Here is a 22,756-nt window from a genome sequence, read left to right as displayed (position 1 = left end):
GAAAGTTAATAAAAACTCTGCTAGTTCATGGGCTGATAGTTCAATTCTAATTATATTTGCCTTTACACAGCTCAGGGTCTATGATGTGGCACGTCAAGGAAATGTATAGCTTGATCCACACTTTCATTGATAGGCTATGGGTAATTACTAAAGGCGTCTTTGGCTATATAACTCATAGCTCATGTGCTACTAGGTATCTTTTTCCTTAAGCTTGAGCAACTGCTCCCCAAAATGTCTGTCCACAGCCCTGCCTGGGTCACAATATGTTGTATTCATCCCTTTAATGTGAGTAGGATAGGTTACTACTGAATAATGGGAGGTTACATTATTTGGCTAGAGACTGGGACAGAGACTGGTAAGGAGCTGGGTAGGCTTATATTTCTTTTTAATGCTGCTTTCAATCTGACTGCACCTGTGGGGTTCTTTAAAAGATAATAGTGTTATTCCCTAAAAAACGAGCTGATAATAGGTTTTCCTTTGGGTTCCTACCTAGCTTGATTGAAGGCCCATCATCAAGGATTTCTTTTTGTCATTGTGAATTCAGTAACCTTGCGGTTTTTGTCTGTAGACTCATATCAAAATTGTATTTTGTGTGAGAAAATAATGGGTACTGGCAAAGCAGGGTAGAGAGGAAAAATAAGTGTGAGGGATAAGCCTAGAGATGAGAGACATTTCCAATTGGAGAAGGTGGAGGCCCCAGCCTTGTAGGTGTAACCCCCCTGCTTCGTTAGGAGTCATCAGCCTGACAGAGCAGCGCCCTCTGCTCTGTGATGTAAGAGGTAGGGCAGTGGACATGCTCCTAAAATAGGGCTGGAGATGGCCATTCATATTTAATGACCACTGGCCTGTCTCACTGCCACAGGCATTTCTTCCAGAAGACCACTCACATTCTGAGCTGATGAGTGAGGCTATGGTTGGTTGTCATACGTATAGCGGCAAACCACTGCCTACAGCTTTTACCTCAACTGCATATACAACTATTTAATCTCACTCTAAATCAGGCATTAACTGAGAACTGTACTGAGGATCCTTTAGTATACAAAGATTAGGAAGCAAAGAAATCCTTTCTTATAACAGCCCATGATGTAATCTCTTTAACAGCTCACAGAAAGGCTGGGTGAAGAATGTATTAAGGCTAAGTTACCAGTTGTACAAATAACATGTAACCACAAGAGACAAATATAATTGAACCGTGCCAATGTAGTTTGTGTTCATCAAATAACAGATAGACTGCTACCACACAGCATCAATCACTAAGAGGAATTACCACAAGAAACATGTTGTTCCTCTTCACCATCCTGTTATTTCAATAGCCACATGGGGTGTGAATTCTCTGAGTTGTGAGCGGTGTTTTTTCCACCATACTGCAGTCATCTCTACCCATTAAGGAGGCTCAAAATAATACATTTAGGTTTTTTCGAAAAAGTATGTTTAAAAACTTTAAGTTGTAACCCTCACCTCAAAAGGGAACTCGGTGTTCCAAACTGAGCAGGATTACCAGATGCCTACTCCAAACGCCATTCATCAGCAGGATGACATGGCCACAGGATACAGGTGAAGCTGAGGATGTGTCCATCTGATGGATCCCTTGTCTGAGCTTCACTCGCACCATATTGACTACTGCCATTTGTTTCTGTTGAGCAGAAAAAAACACTGTGCCAGCGCTCGATCATCTGTGAGAAAAAAAAGGATGTCATTTTGTTGGTTCTGCTCTTTCATACCAGAAAGAGGTATGGTTTGTCCTTCAAGACCTAAGAGCTGGCACAAAATAAATGGCAACAAAACATATCAGGCCACCTTGGCATCTAGTGCTAGTCAAACTCTTGTGTTAGCTCTTTCCACCTGACATTTTGTCAATATAAACACATTTTTGTCACATTTCAGGACTGAAGTCAAATTCTAGAGAGCAACATTTTTATTTTAATAATGTCTATTGATATTTCATGGTCAGGAATGTGGTCATGATTTAACTTTTCAATTTTCCCCTACCACTGAATATCTCTATCATAGCATACAGTTAGACACCATACATTTTTATTCTCTCTAGTCAACATCGTCATCAGTTCTAGCTTTGTAGTGTTAGCAAAGAGCGACCCTCAACAGAGTGCATCAACCTGACAAATCACAATGGCTGTCTTGAATACATACAAATTGAATGGGATCCTGGAGCTGCTGAAGAGTGTAAAAAAAATTAAATCTGACATTCAATGACTGACATTTTAGACTCTTCGCTATTGGTCTATGAATCCTTCAAGAGCAAAAAACTGGCACAAAAGAAATGGCAATAAAAGCTTGCAGGGTTCCTTCTCTTAAACAGTGTTAGCTCTTTAAAATGACATTCAGTCAGTTTAAATGCATTTAAGTCATATTTCAGGATTGAACTCAGACAAACTCTGTGATCAACGCTTACATTTAACAATTAACCCCAGATCTCCATCACTGTCAGATATGGTCAATTTTTTTTCCATCATAGCATATGTACAACATACAATTTTAACCTTTAAAATGAAGCCTTCCCATTATTGGCAGTTCTGTACTGTCAATAGCCAGCGTGCATCAACCTGACACAAACTACAATGGCTGCCTTGAATACAAAAATACTGAATGGGGTTCTGTAGCTGCTGAAGAATGTATATGGTTTGAAATGTGACATAGCAGTTTAGTTTAATTACAATATTTGTAATGATGTTCAAGCCATGTTCAGTCTCACTCCACGTTGTAGGCTAACATAACCCTAAGTCAATCAAAATGGAGACATGACCAGAACAGACATGAGGCTGCTCTACACCATCCTGCTCCTTCCAGGGCCCTAGGGGGTGACGTGACCAAGTCTAAATCCATCTAGAAGACACAGCCCGTTTGCAAGAGCAACTGCAGTGTAACCCACCAAACTAGCATCATTATATTTAGCTGAGCATTCCATTATTCCATTGCCATGATTGTTTTTAAAATTTTCCTTACATACCTAAAAGCAAACACAACACAAAAGAGCTCTCCAAGTTTCTTTCCCTTCACTTTTATTTAAAGTCACACTTAAAAGGCAAAAAAAAAACACCTTCAGGAAGAGCATGCACACAATAAGAAAAACATGCAGCAGGAGGTTTAAAGGATTCACACATTGGTCTGAAAATGTGTTGACACAGCAGTTAAACCCATACTCTTTCACACATACCCAAGCAGTTAAACCCATACTCTTTCACACATACCCAAGCAGTTAAACCCTCTTTAACACAGCAGTTAAACCCATACTCTTTCACACATACCCAAGAAACCCAACTGCAGCTCTTTCCAGATAAAAAAGTGCTGGGTGACAAAAATAAATACATAATTGAGAATATCACTTTCGTTCCATTTTCCATATTTTGTGTTCAAAGGCAACATTTTACACAGGGGTTGTATTTCAAAGCCTTCCTAAAGCCTGTTGAGCCAGCTCCATCCATGTAAGGGTAGAATGAATGGACATCATTTAAGTAAATGCTATTTAGCTAATGGAACACAGTCAGGATACTGCAATGGGGAGTGGATGTATCTATCACAGACACAATCCATATCAGTCTTCCTAGCTTGCACAGCGTGTGAGTAAGTGGGAGGTGTGTGTGTGTGTGTGTGTGTTATGATAATGCTGGACGCAGAACTTGACTAATGATATGGCTGTCCCTCCTATGTGTATGTAGGTGTATAAACACAGAGGTGGCCAATAAGCTGGTCTGAACCCCTGACATTCATTCCTATATGTGACCTTCAGAGACCGCTTCAGTGAAACGCTAGAGTTCAAATAGGGATTCCCTCTGGTATAGGAACATTTACATTGACCAGTCATCACAGGCTTTAAGACTCACTGTCTGAACTGCAGAAATAATACATGTCTAAAACTTTAGACTGCAGTGCAACAGTCTCTGTAGACTGCAGCAGTAATGCAAAGGAGGACTCTGCCCCATTCCAGTCTCCTTTAGGAGTTCTCTGACATTTCTGGATAGCAAATACAATATTGAAAGGGTCAGCAGCCACTCTATGGCGTGTCACCGGTTCTGAAAAGCACGAGAAAGAGCACATAAAAAAGACATTTCTTTGATACTAACCCCCCTGAATTTTATGACAGAGCTCCATTACGGAATTATTAATTGAGTAAATATGCAGTGACATCTCAGGCCAGTGACTCATCTTTTTAGCACACTAACTGCTAATCTAAAATGTGCAACGGGTACATTCACTGAGGTTCAGAAAGGGATGAAATGACACTGTTGCAGAGAGCAGAGTTGTCAGTGAAAAGCATCAAACGCACCCTCAATTCCACACCGATATAAGATAATTACAGTGTAAGGTGACTCTAAACAACAGCCAGAGTTGCAGCCATAACAGAAAGAGTAAAAACAAAACTGAACAATTCATGAAAGTAATTCAAGTATTTCCATGAGAGCCTCAGCTCTCTGCTTGCACGCCACCCCACAAAAAAAGCGCCAGGGGGCTGGTGGTGGACCGGACGGCTTTCCCAGCCCAATTGGCGCCACCGGTCCTCCACAGTGTCTCTTTCCCACTCAGAAGATGTGCTTGAGGTGTTTGATGCCGTAGGTCTTGAAGAAGATGAGCAGGATGAGGGTCCACAGGCCCAGGATGAAGCCGTCGGGCGGGTGCCAGTCCTTCTGCTTGGGTTTCTGAGGAGGAAAGAACACAGCTGGTTAGCATTCAGGCCTCGTGGTCAGAACACCACGCCAAGACGGCACGCAGAGATCACACAGACGGTTTTTCACATCCTCACACACACAATAGTGTGCACGCGCACTCACACAGGCAGGCATGCAAACACGCGCACCCAGGGCCACACACGCGCACGCAGCAAGACACACGCACGCTCTGTCACCACATCATCGTTCTATGTATGAATATTATATCTTCCGCTGTATTACTTAACCTCTAAAAGCAAAGTCCTCATAACTTTTCCAATTACATTACTAGAGAAAAGAAACAGTGCAGTGGAGGGGGGAGAGAGAGAGAGAAAGAGAGAGAGAGAGAGAGATGAGCAAGAGAGAGAGAGAGATAAGCAAGAGAGAGATGAGCAAAAGAGAGAGAGATGAGCAAGAGAGGAAGAAACGAGACGCAAGCAAGAATGAGAATGATTTGAGATGTAAGAGGGAGGGTAGATAACGGGATTCAGCGGGGAGATGGCCGGCGTGGGAGATGCAGATAAAGCCAGTGGTGGACATGCTGGAGTGCTGTAGTACAGTCTCCCCCACCACCCCATATCAGCAGCTCAGACTCAGCGCCGTCCCCGTTCCCAAGGGGTGAGGCCGGCGAGGCTGAGCCACAGGAGAGCCACACACACACACACACACACACACACACACACACACACACACACACACACTCTGTCTAGCCATGTACGTACATGCGCGCACACACTCACACCACACACAAACACCACACACAAACACACACACACACACAACCACAACCCTTGTCCAGAAACCTATGTACAAACACACGTACACAAACAGGGAAGAGACGGTAGGGGGAAAAGAGATTCGAAGAGGCCAGGTGGAGCGGTGGAGAGAAGTCAAGACAAGAAAACAACGAGTGAGTCACGGACTCATTTTGCCAAGGCGTTCTGCACCGCTGACAACTCTCACCGAGAACTCACGCACAGGTCATGGGGCAGCAGACGATGACTAGTGTGAGGGGTGAGGAGGCACGTTGACCTTCTCTGCGTGTGAGTGTGTGTGTGTGTGTGTGTGTGTGTGTGTGTGTGTGTGTGTGTGTGAAGCCCGTCAGGAGCACCACAGGCAGTGGAGTGAGGCCTGATTGATGCCTCATGACAGGGAGCAGTGGTTGCAGTTGACACGAGCAGCTTCACAAGCCCAAGACACACACACACACACACACACACACACACACACACACACACACATCAAAGCAACTGGGCACACACACGCACACACAAAAAGCAGTACAGCATATACTCCTCTTACTATGAGATGATATAATTCACCTACTGATACACACACACACACACACACACACACACACACACACACACACACACACACACACACACACACACACACACACACACACACACACACACACACACACACACACACACACACACACACACACACACAGAGCAGAGCCAAGAGCCTGTTATCATAAATCACACATGGCGGTGAGGGTAGTGGAAGGAACAGCACACAGAGCAAAATAGCATTAGAACTAAATTATAATTATGACACATACGTACAAACAGTAAAACACTAAAATGCAGTCGCACACAAACACATCACAAATGCATGGCAGCCCAGTCCTGTCTGTACATAGTACAGAGTAGCAGACACTCCATCTTTTATTATAGGCTACAGAGTGCACGTGTACACGCACGAACGAACGCACGCACATAGAAAGATGCAGCTTCTTCAATTAGCAGGCTAATTTCCACACACCTTCCGTCAGCTGCGAGTGAATGAGTGGCCTGTGACTCTCTTTAGAGAAGGATTACCACTGGGATTGCGCCTCCCCATACCTGACATTTTCGCGCGGCACAGCAGGTACCCTCACACCAGGACACCCAAACCAGTCGAACATGGGTGGGGGGGGGATTGCTTATCTCCATGGAAACCACTTGATCAATGAACATGGCTTTCGACTGTGGCCTTGAGGGCTCCAAAAGCTTCAGTCATCTCAGATAACAAGTCAATCACACACAGCTCGAGTATGGGCCTTTTGTGCCCTCCTGTGCTTAAGGTGAGGTTACTGCAGAGAATGCTATACTGCACCCTTGGTATAAGGTAAGAGAGAATTTTCATAGTTGCCACAGCCCTACCTCTGACAGCAATGCCCACATTGTCTTCCCACACAGTCCTCATCAGAATACACCACAAACACAACACACTATATAAATGCAGAGATTAATGAGTTAGGGCAAAAATGAATGGCTTGGAATGGAAAGAATGCTTTCGTTTTCAGTCATGATTGAGGTGCAAGTAATGAACCTCATCTCCCCTCACACACACACATACACACACACTTGAAAATGTCAAGCAATTAAAATTCCTCCCAGGCATGACACAGCGAGCAGCAACTATCCATTTTCCACCTTCCCTCTTGATTTCCTCTAGCCATATGGTAAAAACAACAAGCTGTCAAACAAAACAGTGAATATAAGAGGACCCCCATCACGTCAAACCAGGACAAAGTCACAAGCAGTGGGCCTTTCCGGCCCCTCCAGAACACATCAAGACCAGCAGACCAGCAATGGGGGACAATAGGGCCTGGTTACCGCTACAGAAAACAGTAGGCACCGTCTTCAGCCAGACCACTGTCCCAGTCACCTCAGTCCCTCCAAGATTTAGCAATTTTGCTAATTCTAGGCCATTGCAGGTTGTGTTTCCCTCTTATACCCGCAATAATTCATCACTTTTGGGCCGCAACAATCACAACAAACCCTTGCAAGACCCTGGTGGGACTGGAATCTGGAATATCCCTCATTGTGCTCCCTCAGAGAGACGGCGCGGGATAGGTTTGATTCCAGACGGTTTCTTATTATAGTCTGCTTCCCAGGAGAGCTCCGAGTGGAGCTGGGACAGTGGAGACGGAGAGCTCCTGACGTGCAGCTTCTGCAGACACGAGACAACCTGGGTAGAAGTGTGTGAAGGAGGCTCATTCAGGAGACTCCACATTCGATAAGTATGTCACTGAAAGCTGCCTGAAGAGCTCTGTTCTAGTGAGGAGTGAAAGAGAATGGAAACAGGTTAATGGAGCCTGAGACGCTACACAGGTGGGAGGAGAACTGGGGACTGCGTCATGGGTAGTGGGAGTGGCTGCTCACGAATGGGCCTGAGGCGAATGGAGTGCTTCCGAAGCAACTTGGAAGACAGTGATTTTCTTTATTTATATAAGTATCCATGCTTCTAGGGCCAGCACTCTCAAACAGGCCTTTTTTGGCATTTCTTTCTAGCAGCCGAACTAAAACAAAGCAGTTATTTTTTTGTATGTTCCATTTTGGTATGTGGCCTTTGTTTTGATAAAGGGTTTCTTTTGAGTTTTAATTCTCAGAGACTGATGAGATAAAAAGCTTTTTAAACAACCATTTTTTGTCATTCAAATAAGATTATGCCAACTGCTAAATAACAAATTCTGCTGCAGATGAATGAAATGATTGATTCTGGAATTACATTAGAAGACTATTAAGAGTTCAGATCACCACATAATACAGCTGTGAGCTACTACAAGGTCTTGGCTTCTGGTCAGAGGAAGTCCCATTAAAACCTCAGAGACAGTGTGGATTATAAGAGACCACTGCTAAACCCAAGTGAGTTCACAGAAATTACATAAAAGACTGTGATGAACAGAAGGTTAAAGGGACGGACATAGTCATTCGAACAGAGGACCGTGATTATTCAGCCTAGTTTTACATTCCCTTTAATGAAACTGTGACTCGCACCTTGGCTAATGAATATCAAACGGATGTCATTTCCTCCTCCATCCTGTTCAGCGGCTAATGAAGGCAACTCTAAGAGTGTCCTGTGTGATGCCTTCGATGAGGAGGGGGGGGGAATGAAAAATGGTTCCTATACGCTGCTTCCACACATCACCCTGGAAAGCATGAGCAATGAATCACTGCTATGACGGGCCTGATACAGCCAGGAATACGGAGGACTTGTGAAACAAATCCTGTTCCAAAGTAGAGCAGCATCTGTGTCAGTGAGTACGTCCATGTCTCACATCCTCAATCCAATTTTGTGTTGAGGAAGAAGGGGGTGTGGGTGGGGGTGGAGGGGCATAAGAGCTTCATTAGGCAGGAGAACTGAGTCATGTCTCAGGAAATGACAAAACAAGCCTCTTCCCCGAGTGTTCGCTTGTTCGCTCGCTGGGCTCTCGCTCTCATTACGAGGGGACGAGGGCTTCACAATTTTTTTTTTCACACTCTGATCCTGGAATGTCTTGCATTGCCTGTGGTGGTCTGTTGTAGACGTCAACTGTTTGAAATGTTTCATCATTGGACTACATACTGTCTGTATGCAGGACAGAGCAGCACTTGAACTTGACAGTGATACGAACAGGAAAATACAGCCCATCTTCATTCATTAGCTGGTACATCAGTCGGCAGCAGTAAAAAGGACCACTGGTCCATTAGATGCATAAGGCGGATTACACACAGGCTGAGAGCCGTACTTTCCATAGGACTTCATTAACATTTACATTCAGTCATGCAGTAAAGGCTTTTATCCAAAGCAAATTGTAGTACATTAAAGGCATACAATATGAGTACATCCCATTAATTGGACCAGTAACCTTGTGCCTTGCTAATGCTTTGCTGACAGGAAAGGTTGAGCTGCAGGAGTAGCTGAAATGGGCGGTGGCTGAGGTGAGAGTGCATGTAAGATAAAAGAGCGCTATCCATTTTTAGCAGTAGTGTCCCTTGTTAGCGACAGCAGTTGATTGAGTGCGTCGGGTTGCTTTTTAACTAACGGGTAAGGACAAGGGTCAGAGTACAAAAACTGACACAGCTGTACTGTAAAATCTTACATGTTATTTAGATGAATATGGTATATATATTTATCCTTCTTCTCCAACAATTCATACATTTTACTGTGAGCAAAATACCTATGGGTCAAAAGCATACTTCTAGCTAGTGTATAAGCACAGTTTAAACAGTGGAAATGTATTCCATGAAGTTTAGATTGTTGTTGTCATTTCTGGACTTGTCAGTGACGATTACTGACAATTTACAGCATTATATAAATATGAAATGAGATCCATCCTCCTGGGTTCTATGTCCACAGCAAGTCTTCTGCTATCTTAGCAACCAGGAATACTAATGTTGGTAATATTACCTGTCCTTGGTCTTGGGATGTCAGGAAGGTGAAGAAAGCTGGCCCTTTGACACAGTCCTGTGTGTTTGTTTGAACTGTACTGACACATCAGCCCAAAGTACGCTAGCTGCAATAGGGATTTACCTCAGTGAAGAGAATGGAACGGTGGTTGTCGGAAAATCTAAGAACTAGACCTGAACACATGATGCAGGATATTCTATAAACTTCCATACCTTTTTGGGTTACAGACAGCACAGTGTTATACATGAGGGTAGTAAGCTGGTGTGTGTGTGTGGAGGCTCTGGTGAAAGTGTGGAGTGCCTGATGGTGTGGAGACAGTAGGGGCCGAGAGGGCTGTGCCCTGGACGTGATGGAGCCCAGCAAGGGGCCGCTGATGGAGCCGCTGATGGAGCCGGAGCCGAAAGGCTGCCGGAGAGGAGCACATCACCACTGGCCAAAGTCCTTACTACCACCACCACAGGCCTGCTGCTTCTCTCATATAGCCTACGCTCCCCACAGGCTTAATCTCACTGCTGTATCTACTCTGGGCCATGCTGCACCATACACACAGCAGAGGCCAAGAAGACACTGAGCTGCACAGATGAATGTTCAAGTGCCCTCATAAGCTAAGTATTACTCTGGCAGTATGCTGGCAGCAAGGCAGGCGTTCATTACATCGTTAGCGCTTTTAATTGAACCCTGCAACAACCAGGGTGCCCTGCTGTTAGCGCAAATGAGTCAATGACAAAAAACAGGCATGGAAAATGAGAAAAAGGGAAAAAAAGAGAGAAAGAATTTTGTTTTTCTCCAGCGGTGTCCTTGTGTTTGAACAGAACAATATGATATTGGTGGTGAAGGTCCAAGTGCAAATGCCCTCCATCCCCTCAGCTCTCTCTTTGCCTCCTGCTTCTGTATTCTTATCATTTCTCTGTCTCCTCCCTCTTTCTCTCCTCCACTCATCTCTCTCTTGCCCTACCGTTTCACGCTCATTCAGGGGTGCAGACAGACGCTGATCTCCTTGACCTTGGTAGAGACAGACCGGGACTTTCCACACACCTGCCTCCACAGACATTTCCCCAACTCATCTCACACCCCTCCCTCTCCGCTTTCTCTGCCGCACCTGTGGCGCCTAACACAGGTGTGGAGATTCTGCTGCTGCTGCTCGGAAAATCACACTTTACTTTCAATCACACGCTTCAGGAAACTGAGTGGATTTTGGGTAATTTGTTCAACCAATCCATACCCACACACAGGAATTATGTGGTTGTAGGGTTTCAAGCCAACTAATCAGTTGATATAAAAAGAAAATAATCAGGTGCTCTGCTGCTTGGCTGGAATAAAACAGGACAGTTTCTCCGTGTTTAAGGTGGCCCAGTGCTTATCAAACTATTACAATTTCTAAATAAAAAAAAACCACAACAAGTAGACTTTGCCGTCCTTATTGTCATACAGAACAACAAAAGGTTCCCAGACCTATATTTGCTCATCTACATTAAAAGCAATCAAACAAAAGACAAACGTTTTAATACAATAGATATACCTACCCCCCCCCCCACCCCCAAAGACAGATAGAAAAGCCTACCTGGTGTATAATCTTAGCCACAGGGAGCTGGTCCACATAGGAGAGTGTCTGACTGGGAGGCTCCTCTGTGAAGAGCCTGGAGAAGAAACATGGCAGCACAGACACAAACACAATCAGTCAGTCCATCACGCCTGCAGCTGAGAGCTCATTGCGCCAACACAAGCCTCGGCTGGCACCCAAACCCAGTTTAATAAGCAGGAACACAACAGCACTTTCTCCACTGAAATGGGCCTGCATTGGCCTATGGTCACACACACACACACACACACACACACACACACACACACACACACACACACACACACACACACACACACACACACACACACACACACACACACACACACACACACACACACACACACACACACACACACACACACACACACACAACCCACACAACCCACATAAGCGAGGGGAAATCAATACAAACAATGGGAGCCAGAACTAGAGTTTGAGGAGCTGCTCTGTTTCAAGCATACCAAAGGAACTGATTGTTAATGCAAGGCACACAAACACAGACAAGCTTGGGTTAAATGTTCAGCTGCAATGTTTCTGACTTGGACAACTCAGCCAAAGACTACACTAACACAAGACTTGTCTGAAAACAGAAAATGGAGGAAAAAAGAAAAGAGACAAACAAACAAGCAAATGGACAGAAGATTGACTTCAGGAGGCAGCGCCTAAGCTCCCTTCAGTTTACGGAGACAGACAGACAAAGACACAGACAGACAGACAGACAGACAGACAGACAGAGAGACAGAGAAACAGAGAAACAGACAGACAGAGACAGAGAGACAGAGACAGACAGAATCTACTCTGCAGGAGGATTTCAGCTGGATGGGAAGAGACACATAAAAGCCCTAATAATGACCACAGAGATGTGAGGGGAAAGGGAGAGAGAGAGAGAGAATGGAAAAAAAAGTAAAGGAGAAGGAGAAAGGAAAAGGAAACAAAAATAGTAAAAAGAGAAAAGGGAGGAAGAGATATAGAGACCGAGTGCAACAGAATCAAGGAGAGTAAGTCATGCTCTCCATCCTGACCATGACCACTGATGGAACCGCATATTGATGTTTTCCTGCTCTGATTGGTTGTTGCATGGTGGTTCTTGTGTGAGCATAGAAATGCTCATATGGGGGGACTGATAGAACCGAAAATCGCTATTCTACTGTTATTTTGTATCATGTAATTATGTAACTCATACCCCTGTATGTGTACTCTTTCTGTCTCACAGACGAACCCCCCCACCTAGGGATGGGAATCGAGAACCGGTTGTTGTTTAGAACTAGGGCTGAACGATTTGGGAAAATAATCTAATTGCGATTTTTTTCCCCAAATATTGCGATTCCGATTTAATATGCGATTTTTTTATTTTATCCAAATTTTTTTCCCAACAAATTGTAATGAATTATTTAAATATGACCAACACAATATTAGATACATTTAGTGTAAAATATTATTTCCCACATTTTACATTTTTATCTAACTGCTCATTACAGAATCAAGAACAACAAATCGGTGGCTTTGCCACTGTGCATTTAAGTAATTTAAACAAAGTCATTGTAAGAATAAACACAAGGCATGCACTTTTTAAACACTGTGTGCAAAATGTACCATCTTAAGAAAAAAAAGAAAAAAATTATTATTTTATTTTATTAGAGCACGTTTTTAAATCGCGAACGTTGCGGTTAGAAAATCGCGTTCTATCATATCGCGATTAAATCACAAATGCAATTAATCGTTCAGCCCTATTTAGAACCGGTTCCGAGTGGACCGATTCTTTGGAATCGTTAGCCAAAGTCCTTAACGATTCCGCTATTGATATCAGTGCCGTTTTGTTTTGTTTAGACCGCATCCAACATAGCATCTAGGCAGAGGACTCCAAAAGTGTGGTTATATTTCACGCGAAAAGATGACCACAGGGCCACTTGCAATGCTTGCAAAATGTTTATTTCATCAAATGGGGAAAATACTACCAATATGCAGAAACATTTGTCCACACAGCATGCAATAACTTTGCAGGAATGTTTTTGATGCGCTACGGAGTGATGATAACGTTAATGAATCTCAACCTAGCAACAGCAGTGCGGCTAACGTTAGCGCTTCATCTGTTAATATCAAAGGTAGACTCCTCCAGACCCTATCTATTGTGTTAGTGCCATTTGTTTCATTGTGTAAACCAGCTTTCACTATTTGTTTATGTCAGTTTTATTTTTAGTTCAAGGTGAATACACTTGAAAACAGCACTGTAATTGGCATGTTCAAATATTATTTAGCACAGCGGTTCTCAAACTCTTGTATATCAAGGACTCCTAAACTGCCACAAATTAGACCAAGGAGGGATCCCCATTTGATAAGATTCTTTTCCAGGCACCCCCATCTGATAAGATTTTTGAGTTTAGATGTTTTATACAAAAATTGTATGAAACCTGTTACCAAATCAGTCATATATTCTGTTACTTATGGTTGGTTGGTTTTTTCTTTCTGGGGACCCCCTGGTAACCAATCAAGGAAAAGGATCCCTAGGCCAATGGCTATGGGTCTCTGGACCCCACTTTAAGAGTTTGTTGACCTATTCTTAGGTTTGTTTTTGGTTATTTAAAATATGTAAATGTATACATACATACTGTATATGCTGTGCATCATCTATTCAGATACTATTATATAAAAGAAAATTAATGTTCAAAAAACTGTTTGTACCAGAATTTGGCCAGGCTTGGTGGCAGGTGACTGACATGTAATTTCAGAGGTGTCAGGTGAAAGGCCACACAGGGCATCCTTTTCATGACAGACAGGCAGACAGAGAGGAGCGGGGGCTATAGTGGAACTGGCAGGGTCCAGAGTAACAGGGCAGGCAACATGTCTCTCAAGCCCCTTTTAAACAGAGATCCTGCTGTATCGGCATTAAGAAAACCCCTCATTACGACATATTACGGCATTATGCTTCCACAGTGTGGTTTAAACAGCATGCTAGCATTCCGACAGCCGAGGCGTGACATTTAACGTAGGGTCAAACCTGACCCTATAATGCAGCGTATATAGGGTTTGTATGTACAGTATAGACAAAAGTTGTACAGTTGGCTATATGTACAACATAAATAATAAAATAATTTGATCAACATGAGAGGTTCAGCATGTGCAAGAATAAGCAGTGCGTGTACGGAGACAGTGCAGTAATGAGTGCAATCATGCGTAGTACTGTGGTCTGGAGTTCAGCAGTCACAGTTTCAGGGAAGAAGCTCTTCCTGCCAAATGGGAGGAGAGTAAAAAGTCCATGGTTAGGTTGGGATGCATCCTTGATAATGCTTTTCGCCCTGCCCTGGCAGTGTTTATGGTAAATATTCCCAATGGTGGGCAACTGGGTGCTGGTGAGCCATTGGGCAGTTTTCAGTACCCACTGGAGTGCTTCACAGTGGATCAACTGTGAAGCAACTGCCATACCACACCGAGATACAGCTGGCAAGTATGCTCTTGATGGTACAGTAGTTAAAGTACACCAGCATTGTGGGACACAGGCAAGCTTTCTTAAGAAGCTGCAGGAAGTAAAGGCTCTGTCGCACCTTTTTGCAGCGTGATACACACCCGTACAGCTCTGTTGAAGTGGATAGGGGGTGTGCGTGGCTCCTAGCTTGCCTGAAGTCTACAACGATCTCCTTGGTCTTCTGGGTGTGAAGTCTACAATAATCTCCTTGATATTCTGGTTGTGAAGGGCCAGATTGTTGTTGGCACACCACGCTGCCAGGTGCTGGACCCTGTCCCTGTAGGCCGTCTTGAAATCCCCTCGGATCAGGCCTACCACATGATGTCGTCGCAAACTTGATTTTGGTGTTAGAACCATGTAGAGGAACCCAGTCGTGGGGGAGGAAGGAGTACAGAAGAAGGCTCGGCACACAGCCTTGTGGCATGCCGGTCTTCAGGGTGAGAGTGGAGGACAAGAGGTTGTCTAACTTAACAGATTGGGGTCTGTTAGTCAGAAAGCGCAACCAACAGGTAGAAGGAAAATATTCTGATTCGTAATCATCACATTATTGTGTTTTCATTTGGCTCGAAAGCATTTAAGTCGATCTCCAAATTCCGAGTTGTCTTGAATGCACCATAACATACACGTCAGAAATAAAGCATAGCCTACCTGTTCCTTTCAAAAACAATCACGGGTGAATTTACAACAATGTTCGGACTCAAGCATAGTTAGTGTGCATCATGTACAATATGTTAACGATTATCATGTCGGACATTTTACATGACTGTTTTGGACAAGTGTCTGAGTCAATAAGTGTTTGAAAAGAAGAGTCTGAATGAACGAATGAATGAATGGTGTGATTTACTCATTTCATTTAACACATGGCTCCCCACATCTTGGTCGGTGACTAAGGGAGCGGACTCATGGCCTGTGGATGGGGGTATAAAGCTCTCCATTAGCTAGGTGACGGAATGGGCTGTCAGCCTTACGGCACTGCTGCTGTGGACCACTGCACCTTATCAGGCTCCCTAACCCCTGCCTGCCCACTCTCTCCACAGAGCCCAGACAATGGCACTCATTTTTTACATTCTCACTCCCTATTTCTTTCTTTCTTTTTCTCGCTCTCTCTCGTCGACTCACCACCAAAGCCCTCACCTGCTCAGAAGGCTGTGTGCAGACCTGCTGGCGATGGACTAGGGGAACTTTGCGTGGTGTATTCTCCGAGTGTTCAGCGCGCACCCTGTTCAAAGTGCAGGTGCCACACCTGATGCAGGTTGCAGGAATGAAGCAGGTAGCACCTTTCAGCTGCGGCGGTGATGAAAATGAAATATTGAACAGTGATTTCTGACAGCCACCCGCGATGGGCTGTGGTGCTTTGAAGCCTCAGGCTGATCAATAGGTGTGTTCACTCTGACATCAGTATAGCTGAGGACCTATTAACAAACTGGGCATGGCAGGCTGCTAGCCCGGTGCACAGCACACACATTCTTTGGAGCCTTTCAGTGAGGGCTCTTTGCTCATAGTATGGACCTCTCTCTTTTAAAGATGCAAATCATGATTCCGTTTCGGTTTCACAAGGTTGTTGATATTTGAGTTCAACAGCCAATCAAATCACACACCTCCCTCCCGTGTGTCTAAAGCACTGTGTTGACTGGCTGGGATCGTGTATGACTCGGTCCGAGCCACTAGGTTTGCTTCCCATTTACAGACAGAGGTTCTTTTTTTTTTGCACAAACACTGAACGGACAGCTAGAGGACCATAAGGAGCAATTCACCGAATTTGACAAAAAGTGTATGGGATTAGAATCACAGACTGCACCTTTTATACAATTCATAACGTGTAACGATTTGATTGTTGCATGTTTCTTCACAAGGCAAAGTGACTTTGTGACTAAAAGGCTTCACAGGGAGGGAATACACATTCATCCATTATCTAGCCTGAATAGTGGACTGGGCTCTGTATACAACTCTGAAACTAACAATGGAAAACAGACCCATAGTGAAATGTATTGTTAAAGAGTCATGCAAAGACGCTCGGAGAAGAAGCAGAAAGCAACGAAAAACTGAAATAACTGAGAGCACGGTGCAAAAGGAAAAAGAAGCTGAACAATACAAAGCACAAAGGGTTGGAGGGAAGGACAAGGCAATGTAGAGCTTGAGCAGAGTGTGTGTTTGTGTGTGACGAGCAGTATAGAGACTGGAGAGAGAATACTGGAAGGACAAGGTTTTATGAAATATTCGTACACTCTACCTCGATAATGTTTTTTCATGTTGGAGAGGAGAACAGTGAGCAATAGGGACACAGCAGAAAATGTCCCTCCCACGGTATAATTACTGGTCTGAAGCCTGTAAGGTAGTTGCTGGGCCAGTGCATATCTTGAGTAAAGCATGCAGGGGGGAAGTGGCGGTAATTGAGATCATTTCTTTTTTCCCCATTGCACTCAGTGGTGCTGGGTGATTTATTCACCATTTTGTTACATCTACTGACATTTCATTAGGGCCGGGCTGCAATCTTCGCTGCATAGTCAACATCATCCCCCTCAGCAAACCTGCTCTACAATGCAATCTCATAAAAGTCTTAGACCCGCACATAATAAGTGGAGAGGGGGGGTCTATTAAAATGTCCTCTACAAAAAATGCAATTTACTTAATGGCGGACCTGCTATGGCCGCCGGGAGGAGAAAACATGGCCGCTCTGAGAAGTGTGTGTGTGTGTGTGTGTGTGTGTGTGTGTGTGTGTGTGTGTGTGTGTGTCTCAATTAGAACAGGCATTTAAATCCAAACCAGATAGAGAGATGCATGGTCTGTATGATGAGAATTTCAAAACATTACAAAGATGCGTCTACAAACGCTACATAATGATGTAAAGGTTATTAATCCAGGGAAGCTATTCCACTCTACGCGTCTTTGCAAGAGAAGTATCCGTCTTTCGAGTGCAAAACAAAAGCCTTGGTTCAGGTCAAGCAATGAGAAGCGCCTTTCACATATCTGACTTAGCTGAGTAAATAAAATATACTGCACACTTAAGATGGAGTTTTCAAACTTTAATTAGCAGCCAGCTATTTTTAGCGTCTGCGATTCCACTTTAAATTATGCACCTCGGCAAGGAACACACGCCCACAAAGTGAACTATTTCTGTTACACCAGCACTGTGTATATGTTAGCCTCTTTAATCACAGTCTATTTTTAACTAAGTTTTCTCAGCCGAAGTCTGATAAGAATGTGATTTATCAGCGCCAGACGCACGACACAGTGGTCCTGGGGCTTCCAGCACCTACCAGACGAGCACACTAAAGGGAGCATCTCCACAAATAAACTGCTGCCCTTGACTCCTCATGTACCCCTAGACTGGGCACACCATTAATGCAGGACTGCTCCCTTGCTCTGTTCCCTTGCTCTGTTCCCTAGTTCTGTCAGTTCTGTCTGACACACACACACACACACACACACACACACACACACACACACACACACACACACACACACACACACACACACACACACACACACACACACACACACACACACACACACACACACACACACACACACACACACACACACAGAGAGAGAGCTTGCCCAGGGCGCAATGGATGCAAGGCAACTGACTGCATTAGTTTGAATCTGAGAATCCGGGCCAGAGCAAGCATATAGATGGCATGCTGTGGCTGAGATCCCTGGATGACAGGGAACAGCCAGGACAGGCAATGGCAGAACAGATGCTGAGAATGATTAAAACAATAATAACAGGTCAGAGTTATTCTTTAATATTATTTTTTATCGCAGTTCTGTATTAAGGTATGACAATTCTGTTATTGTTCTATGTTTTTTTTCTTTTTTGAAAGAATTTCTTGAAGCAGCCAGTGTTCCTGCCAGCAGCTGTGCACAAGGCTCGGAGTGAACAGGTACACAAGCTCCCCGCAGTGCCACAGCGTGGCACCAGCCGCAGACAGCCGCAGAGGCTGGAGCTGGTCTCTGTCCCAGAGGCTGTCACCGTGAACCTGCCCCTTCTGGCAGCTGCGGTGTCAGCAGGAAAATCCCCCTGTGAGAGCCGTCCAGACAGCTCAAGCCTCGTTCCTGTTCACCGGTGTCTCACCCACTGCCTTCACTGCCGGGGCCGACGTCTAGGCAGCTGGCTCCATGAACGCACAGCTCCTTACTGTCTCTCCCCGTGTTCATTTTTCACCGGTTCATCTGGCAGTGAGAAGCCAGTTTCTAAGCAGCTTCCCAACCCAACCAATTTAACTGCAAATGACTGGGAAGTGTTTGCACACCCGTGGCCAGGCGGCACGCTATAGAAGCACGAATCTGAATTTCACATGCTAATTAATTTTCAACCATCTCCAGGGCTTGTTAGATTGGAAACTTATGATGCTTGTAAACATAAATAAATCCAATTCCCCAACACTGCTGTCATAATGGCAAACACACACATTTGTATTGACAAACCAACTGTCAATGGCGGCTCTGAATGGGCCCCGGGAGACGGCTAATGCACATGACGGACTTCATAGGGGTGACGGACTGTGCTGTGATGTGTTTATTTGTTTGCCAGTTTGGAATTAATGATGTGTCTGTGACCTTGAGAATCCTGAAATAATAAATTCTGAGGGGGGGGGGGGGGGGAGAACAAACAAGCGAGCGAAGATTGCCCTCATTGCTCCTCGGAGAAATGAGCTGTAAACGGATTTCTCGTGAAGGAAGTGTGCTTAGCATCTCAGCTTCCCATCACTGTGGCAACGGGCACAGGGCACCACAGAGCATGGTGCCCTGCGTGTTATTCCACTACTGGTAAGAAAGTCAAACTGACAATTGACAAATGTATAAATGAGAACTGTGTCTTGATATGACATAAAATGAGATTAAGTGTTACACTTGATATCTCTTAATCACTCTGCATATGAGGGTGGGTGTATTTGTGTGTGTGTGTGTGTGTGTGTGTGTGTGTGTGTGTGTGTGTGTGTGTGTGTGTGTGTGTGTGTGAGTGAGAGTGAGAGTGAGAGTGTGTGTGTTTGTGAAAGATAGAGTGAGAGAGATATTCATGCCTCTCGACTAGAATCATTATGGATCAGGGGGCCTTGTTAAAAGAGAGCAGCCCTACTACTAACACGACAAAACAAGATCCATTTACTCCATCTAGTGGTCAACCAGTACAATCGCGTCAAGACTGCATTCTGAATGGATGCATGAATTAGTTTATCTACCCTTCATTATTGTTGGCCCTGATTACAGATGCATTCAATTAAAGCAGCAATACGGAGTTCTGTTCTAAAACTAGTAAGCTAACTACCTAAAAGACATGCTGCAAAAACCTAGCAAACACCACCAACAGCCCAGCCGACACTGATAGAAGCTTCCCAACACACTAACTGGTGTCTTTTGGCAGTATAGCTGGCAATTTCATGCGTGCGAAAGCTTTTCTTCCATTTTTGCAGGGTGTTCCAGCCCAGTACACAGAACTACATAGGGCATATCCTGGATGGCTAGTGGGGAAGACACAGGTGTTTATCTGTCCTTCACATGACCATATGCTATCAAAATGCATTTGAGGATGGTACCAAAACTAGTTGTCTATAAAACCATACCTCAAAAAGTGTCAAATTGTTGCATAGTGTTACTTTAAAAGGCTAAACACTAACTCTAACATGTTTAAAGGACATAGTCAAGATTGTGAATTCAGCTTCAGCACTGTAAAATACTTAGTTCAAGATCCAGGTAGCCTCCAGGTGCAAAAATATTCCTATAAAAAAAACGATTCCCCACTGGTTAACTGTTAGTAGTTGCTGGCTAGGGCATTCAAAGTAATTCTGTCTTTCACAGAAGTTGTGGCTATATCTGAATTCTCCTTTAAGATCGATCAGAGAAATCTAACCAGCAATAGCCCTGCATTTTTCCACTGAAAGCAACTTCACTCCAAAAAAACAGAGTTGCAATTTCAGGCACAAAGGCTCAACCTTTCCAGTAATAGCTGGGATTTAGTGTTAGGACGGAGGGTGTTCTGTTGTTGCTTAAATCTGAGTCTGCCACTTACCACTGACCACTTACCACTGCTCAGCTACTCATAGGTAGGCCTACAATAAGGCCCCATGCACACGAAGTCTAGTTTGCCTGAACCCGGAGAGAAACGTCTCCGGATAGCCCTATCGTGCACACGAACCCACTGTATCCGCACACTGCACTCCTTCGAATCGGGGGTCCAAAGTGAGTAAACTCGAATCTGGCCGCGGGTTGGTGTTCGTACGCACGCCCTCTCCGCAAACCCTTTCTAATCTGATGATTTCATTGCCCCACGTGATCGCCTCGCAACCTCAGGCTGAACCCGTATTAACCCCACTGCTTCACTTCATAACAGCAACAACATAAACTAAATGTATGACGTGGCTCTTTTTTCGTGACTTACATTTTTCTACTGTGCTTAGCTGTTTGTATTGGGATAGTGTGCTGCTCTACCTACATGTGGATAGTTTTCCGTGGTCTTATTTAGCCAGTTGGACATAATTTTTGAGACCAGCCAGAAAAAAACCGACACGACCGGCATTATTTAATAACTGGAATGGTTGTGGCAGCCAGTTAAAAAAAAATTAAAAGTAAATTCTTCCTATTACCTTGCTGCTATTACACGTGAATTTCCCTAACGGGATTAATACAAGTGTATCTATCTATCTATCTATCTAAATCGATGTTGTTAGGAAAGGGATGACATTAACAAGCCACACTTTAATCTAGCACTGTTTAATCCATTTGCATCAGACCATTTTACATAACCAGTTTTTAAAAGTGTCAGCAATAGCCTATATGAGCAACGTGAAAAGATTTTTTATTATAGACGGAAGTTTCAAAACGGTCTGTAATTAAGATGAATGTTACGTTAGCTTTAGTCCTGTCAGACGATAGCGATAGCTACTAGCTAGCGTTAACGTTACTTCAGAGGTAGAGTACGTGAAGGACAAAGCCCTCAACAATAGCCTACATTTGTTGTTAGTAATAAAACCATGAAATTGGAAGCAATTGTAAACCATGAAACATCCAGGATCCACAGCACTTGCATTGTGGTCTCTCGTGCTCAAGCTCAGCATCTTCATAAAGCACAGGCATTTAAACAACTCAGACATGTCATGTTGCACATTGCTTTGTTGCACTGTTCTAAACTCTTTATTATCAATACAAAATATAATTATTTTTCACTTAACCTACAGTCTGCTCTGACCACTGATTTTATTAACCACCATAATGTGTTACTGTGCAGATTAAATGTAGACTATGCGGCTAGGCTAAACGATGCTAGTTGGATCTTGACTACTGTCATATGTCACCTTATTAGCACGCTCCTGTCTTCTTCTCCGTTTTCTTCAGTTATCTGTAGCACCGTTAAAGCGCCACCAACAGGCGTGGGGGATGTGCTACAGCGGATTCAATCGGATTCGCTGGGTTCATGTGCACGCGATTAAAAAGTGGATGTGTGAAAATGAATCCGGGTTCAATTCGATTATGTGATGACAGTACCCATTTAATATTGCATATCCCAAGTATGCACCCTGTTTATAAGAAAATGGGAAGGCAAAAAAAATACAGGTTGTCATAGCTAAGAAGCACTCTTCATACAATAGAGTTCAGGCAAACTAGACTCCGTGTGCACGGGGCCTCAGTTACACGAAACCAACATTCTGCATGCTCTTCATTATTTTTACTGGTGATCAATGGCACAAAAGGGGGTTTTCAACATATGCAGCACCTAGGGACACCACACAAATGGGGGCGCCAAAAGTAACGTCATGGGAAACTTCTTTGTCACGGATTTATTTGTTTTACTTTTTAGTTAAAAATAGTCACATACTGTATTGTAAACATAGCCTACCACACGGACAAGAGTGTATGCCATTAACCTATAGATCACTGGTAACGGCTGCTCTC

The 22,756-nt window shown here is 44.0% G+C and overlaps 1 protein-coding gene across 1 annotated transcript in view; it reads right to left on the bottom strand.

The window, feature by feature from the left end:
- Window positions 1-3,000: 3,000 nt before the first annotated feature.
- Window positions 3,001-22,756, bottom strand: part of pigk (phosphatidylinositol glycan anchor biosynthesis, class K) — a 29,016-nt gene continuing 9,260 nt past the window's right edge. The window contains exons 10-11 of the mRNA XM_012815389.3: window positions 11,386-11,461; window positions 3,001-4,652 (exon numbers count right to left, since the gene is read on the bottom strand). Coding sequence (XP_012670843.1) covers window positions 4,536-4,652; window positions 11,386-11,461 — 193 coding nt within the window. The 3' untranslated portion in view covers window positions 3,001-4,535. The remainder of the gene's footprint in view (window positions 4,653-11,385; window positions 11,462-22,756) is intronic.

The sequence above is a fragment of the Clupea harengus genome, chromosome 22, assembly GCF_900700415.2.
Source record: "Clupea harengus chromosome 22, Ch_v2.0.2, whole genome shotgun sequence".
Lineage (NCBI taxonomy): Eukaryota > Metazoa > Chordata > Actinopteri > Clupeiformes > Clupeidae > Clupea > Clupea harengus.
The sequence above is the reverse complement of the archived record's forward strand: the minus strand, read 5'-3'. Positions and strand labels throughout refer to the sequence as shown.